Source organism: Crocodylus porosus, unplaced genomic scaffold, assembly GCF_001723895.1.
Source record: "Crocodylus porosus isolate Cpor-Errol unplaced genomic scaffold, CroPor_comp1, whole genome shotgun sequence".
NCBI classification, from domain to species: domain Eukaryota; kingdom Metazoa; phylum Chordata; order Crocodylia; family Crocodylidae; genus Crocodylus; species Crocodylus porosus.
The window spans coordinates 53,662,423-53,668,797 of record NW_017728907.1 but is presented as its reverse complement, the minus strand read 5'-3'; the positions used below and the strand labels follow the sequence as shown (position 1 = coordinate 53,668,797).

Sequence of the window (6,375 nt, the reverse complement as noted above, 5' to 3'; positions counted from 1 at the left end):
TTGGCAGCCCCGAGGCTGGCGGTTGCGTCCCATGAAGGGCTGGCCTGGTCCCTGGGAGGCAGGAAATGGGTTGCTCGGGGACGCGTCCTGCATAACCTTGGCAAGGGCGCCTCACCTCCCCGTCTCCCTGTCCCCGTGAATCTGATGAGGGAGGCCCCGGGGAGCGCAGCGGCCACAGAAGGAAGGACCCGAGACAGAGCAGGCCGCTCCTCTCCCTCACGCGGCAGACGGTTGCTTTGGGCACGTATCACTCCCAGACAGGCAGAACCTGCGAGTTCATATTTTGCAGGGGGAGGGAGGAGGAAGCAGATGTTTCCAGTCCGCTGGCCCTAAAAACATTGCGTCAAGTCCCTGAGATGAGCTGGCAGAGCTGTGAACGAGAAGCGGGTCTTCGTTTTCCAGACAGCCGTGGCATGCGGGCCTTTCGAGACGCTGGTCGTTCGTGCTGTCCTCACGGGCACGGCACAACTGGAAGAAGAGGGTTTCTCCCTTAGGGAATACGCAGCTGAAGGCTCGATGAAGGCAGGATGACGGCACAGCGCGAGCTCACGAGCGTGGGAAACCGAACTTCACGCCGTTCCTTGGGCTTTGTGACGCGGTTCCCTGAAAACACCAGATAGAACGAGACGCCCCTTTTAAACTCGAGAGTCTCTGTTTCCATTTGGCAATGATATGTAGTGGTTCTGCAATTCATGGCACGTGCATGGGCAGGTTGGCTTTTCAGCTCATTTGTTCAAGCAGGCTCTGTGCCAGGTTTTTACAGCCTTTATACAGATTTCCAAGCAAGAAGCGACAATATATAGGGCTTCTCAGCAGGATTTTGTTTCAACAACTTATAATTAACAGTGTCTTTTTTTTTTTACTGAAGGAATTGCTGAAATCCAGATGAACAGACCCCATGCTAAAAATTCACTGGGGAAGGTATTTGTTAATGAAGTGAGTATTGCGCTGTCTGTGACTGTTGACAGTAAACATGTTTGTGACTGCAAAGATTGGGATTTAGAGAAAGACTTGCCATAGCAATGACAGGAGAGGAAACCAGTGAGCGTCCGGTCCCTTTGTGTCTATCAATATATAAGCCAATTTTTTATAATATGCACAACACTTTGGATCTCCTAATCCTCACAAGCTCCATGAAGTCAGTTCCTGTTAGTGAACGGGCCTGTGTAAATCCATTGGTCAACTAACAAGTTACCTCTTGGGTTTATTCAGCGCTTGCATTGCAGAAGCACTGGGGTTCAAAAGTTGCTGGAGGAAAAGTATAAGGCTTTCAGCGTCTCTTACTGTGGGCCTGTCGCTTGTGGCTGGACAACCTGCAGCTTGATGGTCTAGGGTCTAGGCCTAGTAGAGCATGAGATCTGTGTGGTCCAAAACTAAGAGTAAAGCTTAGTCATTTGCTACCAGGCCAGTAGAGCTTGTGAATAAAAGCAAGATAGGCTAACTCGAGGGGGCGGGGAGGCTTTGGGAATGCCCACGCTGCAGTACAGCCTACAGATACACTAGCCTGCTTTACGCTAGGTAGCTTGAATACCAGTACCAGTCTAACCGTGGCGGGATGGAGCCCAGCTCAGCATGGGCTAATTGACCCTGCTTCATTTCTGGGACTGCAGTGTAGACGTACCAGAAGATGTTGATCACTAATTACATCCTGCTTCTGGGCCTCTTGTGGGCTCAGATCAAACGTGGTGGCTTCTTAACCTGGCAGGGGAAATACCAGGCATCTGTGTCCGTGAAGGCAGTTTTCCTGAACCGCACAGTGGGAGAACTGCTCTTCTGGCATGGTTCAGTACCTGCCAAGGTGTAGCGGCTTTAAGCCCAGTTTATGGAAATGGGAGTCTCCTCCTTAGCTCCTATGGATAAGGGCAAGCAAAACTCGGTGGCATCCGAACCCCAAGCCTCTAGGCTTGGGCCTGCAGGTAGGATGCCCGCCAAAGGATTTGGAAACATCTGAAGCCCCAGATGCAGGTGGCAGTAGGGCCACTCATGGTTCTAGACTTTTGGATTTGGAATTAGTCTTGCTCATTTGGCCTTGGATACAAGTTAATTGAAAAAAAAATCACTAGTTATTGTGGGCACAAGGGGTCCAGAGAACCAGGCTCTGCCCTGAACAGCAGGGTCCATTTGGGATATTGAAAAGATGGGAAGAAAAGCAAGAGCAATCTGGCCAGAGACCACATGCAGAGCAGCAGGATCCCTGACACTGGCTTTCTGCAAGGTTCCCTCCCCGCGCAGCAAAGACAGTCAAGAAGCTTACTGCAGTGTAGGAGCCTCCTGTCAGTGATCTAGGCATAGGGGTTCACAAGGAAGACAGGCTCAAAGCCGTGCTTAACTTCTCTCACGTAAACTCTCTCCCCTCAGTTGTTTCGTGCATTAGAAAGTCTCCGTTACGATGACAAGATCCGTGTAGTAGTGTTTAAAAGTGAAGTAAAAGGCGTGTTTTGTGCAGGTAGGTAACCAATTCTCTGTGACTTGACTTGATGTTAAAAGCTGATGGGTCCATGTGCTGTTGCACAGGGCAGGCAGTGCTGAGTAGCAGCTGGAAACATACACTTAATTAAATAGCCAGCTTAGTGTTGTGCAATAACAAGGAACAAACCTTGGCGTGTGGTCCCATCTCGGCATATCAACCTCTGCCTTAGCAACAGTGACCTCAGCAGCTGCACCCAGCTTCAGTGGCTACAACCTAAAGACTAGCTCTTTCATTTATATGCTCTCTTGCTTTCCAAGCTCCATCCTTAGAGCACAGTACTGCTGCCCCCTTGCCTCTGATTCTGAGAATTAATCAAAGGCTCTTCATGAAGTTAGGTAGTCATGGGATTATAGAGGAGGCCCACTTGTTGATTAGAAATTGGTTTAAGGATAAAAAACAAAGAATGAGTACACACAGTTTTTGGGATGGAAAAAATCAAACCACAGGGTCTTCCAGGGATCTATATTGGGACCGGTGCTGTTTAACATATGCATAAATTATGATCTGGAAAAAGGAGTGAGTAGTGAAATGGCTAAATTTGTGAATGACACAACATTACTCAGAGTGATAAAGACCAAGGCAGACTGCGAGAGACTACAGAACGAAAGATCTTGCACTACTGAGAGGGTGGGACAATAAATGGCAGGTGACACGTAGATAAAGTGTAAAGTGATGCATATGGACAAAAACATTTGGCTCAACATGAGCTGTTACCACACTAGGAGTCATTGTGGACAGTTTGCTAAAAACACTAGCTCAGTGGTCAGCGGCTCTCAAAAGGCAAGTAAAATGTTAGGAATTATTAAGGGACTTGTAAGCAAAACAGAAAGTATCATTATGCTCTTTACAACTTGAATACTGTGCCCAATTTTGGTCCCCATACCTCAAGAGAAGGTCCAGAGACGGTCAATAACGATGGTAAGTAATATGGAGGGGCTTCTGTATGAAGAGACACTAAAAAGGCTAGGCCTGTTCAAGTTTAAAAAAATACTTTGGGGCAGACATGATAAGGGTTTACAAAATACTAAACGATGAAGAGAAAGTAAATAGGGATTTATGATTTACCACCTCTCACAATACAAGAACCAGGGGTCACAAAATGAAACTGGTAGTAAGTTTAAAGCTAGAAAAAGGAAGGTTTTTACGCGGTGTGTGATTAAAGTGTGTAACTCATTGCCACAATATTTTGTGGAAGCTGACAGTTTAGCCAGATTCAAAAAGAGACTGGACAAATCGAGGAAAATCACGTTAGTAGCTATTGAGCATGGGAGTGAACCAGAACTTCCTAAACCTGAAGTGCTAGAGACTGAAAGTGGGGAGAGGACCAGTGGAAAAACCCTGGTCATCCATGGTCCTTTCACCATTTGGTCTTTGCCACTTTGTAACAGGTCAAAATGGACCTCTGGTCTAACCTAGTAGAAGGCAGTTCATGTAAAACAGTGCTTAGGGTTGCTCTCTGAAATTGGCTGCCATAGGCAGCAATGGGGCAGGATGCTCTACGACCATCCTTAAAGCATCTGAATGCAACCAGACCAGAGAGCTGGCATCCCTACACTGCTCTGGAACATAACTCTTCGTGCCCCGGCAATGCAGCGCTGCTGTCTACCTAGCTCTGCTGCCTGTCCGCTGTCACAACTCCTATCTTCTCCCTACTTTAGGTGCTGACTTAAAGGAGCGTGCACAAATGAGTGATGCTGAAGTGGGACATTTTGTTCATAGGCTGAGAAGTCTAATGGATGAAATTGGTAAATGGTTTCTTGTTACATTGTTTGCATACTTGTGCATACAGGGGGGGCAGACAAAGGTCCCTGCTTCTTAGTGTCCTTATCCTGGGGGGAGGATGCAAAAGAAGGAATCACCTGTGACAGATGTTATTCCTTTCATCCTTGGCACATGGCTGCAAGGGGCTCATTTGAGAGTAGCACAAGCAGCTCGGTAGAACAGAAAAGGATCTTGGCACATTGGCGCATTCACAAGCTGAACTTGCTAAATCAATATTTAACACCCTTTTTAGGAAAGGAATGTGGACTTGTACAAACAATGCTGTTCCCATATTGACTGTGCCTGTCCCTGGAGGGAGATGCACAAGATGTTTGAAACACGACCAAAGTTGATTAAAATTTTAATTAAAAAAATTCAAGCAGTATCTAACGTGTACATCCAACCAGCGATACAGTAAAGCACTATGGCATGGCTGGGGAAGGCTGCCTTGCAGGCAGAGAGCCCCTGAGACTGCACTTTGGATTCTGTTCCCAGTTTTGCTGCTGTCTCACTGCACCTTGTTGTAAGTGATTTACCTGCTATGCCCTAGACCATGTCTACACAGGAAACCTGCCATTCCTGATAGTGCCACCGTCAAGCACGCTGCACAGTGCTAGGCTAGCTGCCTCCTAAAGCAGTCTTTGGGGTAGCCTTATGAACTTGGGAACAAGCTACTTGGTCCCGTTGCCCAACAATGCTTGCGCCATGCAGGGGTGGCCACCCTGAGTCCAGTTTAGAAGACAGCCTGCTCAGAGCAGCACAGCACGCATGAGGTTTCACCAAGGGACACCAGATTTACTGAATAGAGCAGCAACTATCAACCAGGGGGCTGTGACACCCGGGGTGGCCTGAGATACTTTCAATGGTGTCGTGAGGTACCATGCAATGTTAGGCCTGTCAGGTGTGCAAACATGATTCAGAAGATAAACCCAGAAGTTTCAAACAGGAATACAGAATGATGAAGACATGTTGACTGGTTTTTGACCAGGAAAATTGCTCCATTATTTGTGCATAATCAAAAATGAGCAAAAAATTAAGAGCTGAGATTTTCTGCAGGGTGCCTAGAGTCTGAAAAGATTGAAAACTACAAGTATGGAGACAGGGTGGGTTCTCTGAAATTTAAAATGGGAAAGTGCCTTGCCTAGCTCCCCTCAGTGCTGGGATACACATGTTCATCAAGGCACTTGGAAGAAAGCCTGTCCAGGACTGCAGTGGTCACATAATGCTGACTGGGGAGATGCCTCATGGTGGGAGCTGTTCTTTGGTAGCATTGCTGTCCCAAGTGTTCACATTTCACATTTTCGAGGAAGCCAATCCCAGTATGAAGTTAACACAATTTGTTCTTTCTTCCAGTATCACAGTGTTTCTGTCAGGCTTTTCTGGGATTGTTTTTAAAGAAGGAAATAAAAACTTGCAGATTTTCACTATCTGATGATGGTTTTCCTCTACCTCTGGTAACTTGCTAGGCATTATGCCATAGCCATAGAAACCTTGTACATTTGAAATGAAGAAATCTAAAATGTTCGCTGAGAAACCTGATTCTGGAATGTAAACTTCAAATGACTTTGACCTTCCCCAGCTGCACTGCCTGTGCCCACTATAGCTGCAATCGAAGGTTATGCACTAGGCGGGGGACTGGAGCTGGCCTTAGCTTGTGATCTTCGAGTAGCAGGTATGTGTGCAGCAAGCACGGACACCCTCATGTCACCTTTCTCTTGCTACAGATAAGTGAACAGGGAAGTGAAAGGGACTTCTGCATTCTCTGAACCTAGACTTCAGTCATGGAGGAAATGAAAAGGCATCAATCTAGACAGAATTTGGGTGACACTTACCTATTATCAGCAGGGATCCTGGTTTTCTCTGATAAAAAAAATCTGCAATTTTTCAGATTAAAAAACCCAAAAATCTACGTTTTTCTGTGCTTAAAATGAAACACCACTAATATATAAGTGGTGTTTTATATATATATTAGTGGCTATATTGGTATTATATGATATAATATATATATTATATAATTTTATATATAAGTGGCATTTCACTTTAATCATAGAAAAATGTGATTTTTGCAAAAATCTTGTTGGTCTAATAAAAGATATCATGTCTACTACAAGTCCTGATTTTGTGTGTGTGTGTGTGTGTGTGTA

General features: G+C 45.9%; 2 protein-coding genes across 2 annotated transcripts in view; one reads left to right on the top strand and one right to left on the bottom strand.

The window, feature by feature from the left end:
• PODN (podocan) overlaps nt 1–6,375 on the bottom strand; it is a 68,459-nt gene that overhangs the window by 24,926 nt on the left and 37,158 nt on the right. The gene's annotated exons all lie outside the window — the stretch shown is intronic.
• ECHDC2 (enoyl-CoA hydratase domain containing 2) overlaps nt 159–6,375 on the top strand; it is an 11,342-nt gene continuing 5,125 nt past the window's right edge. Inside the window, exons 1-5 of the mRNA XM_019531447.1 lie at nt 159–171; nt 869–936; nt 2,359–2,446; nt 4,129–4,215; nt 5,811–5,903. Coding sequence (XP_019386992.1) covers nt 886–936; nt 2,359–2,446; nt 4,129–4,215; nt 5,811–5,903 — 319 coding nt within the window. The 5' untranslated portion in view covers nt 159–171; nt 869–885. The remainder of the gene's footprint in view (nt 172–868; nt 937–2,358; nt 2,447–4,128; nt 4,216–5,810; nt 5,904–6,375) is intronic.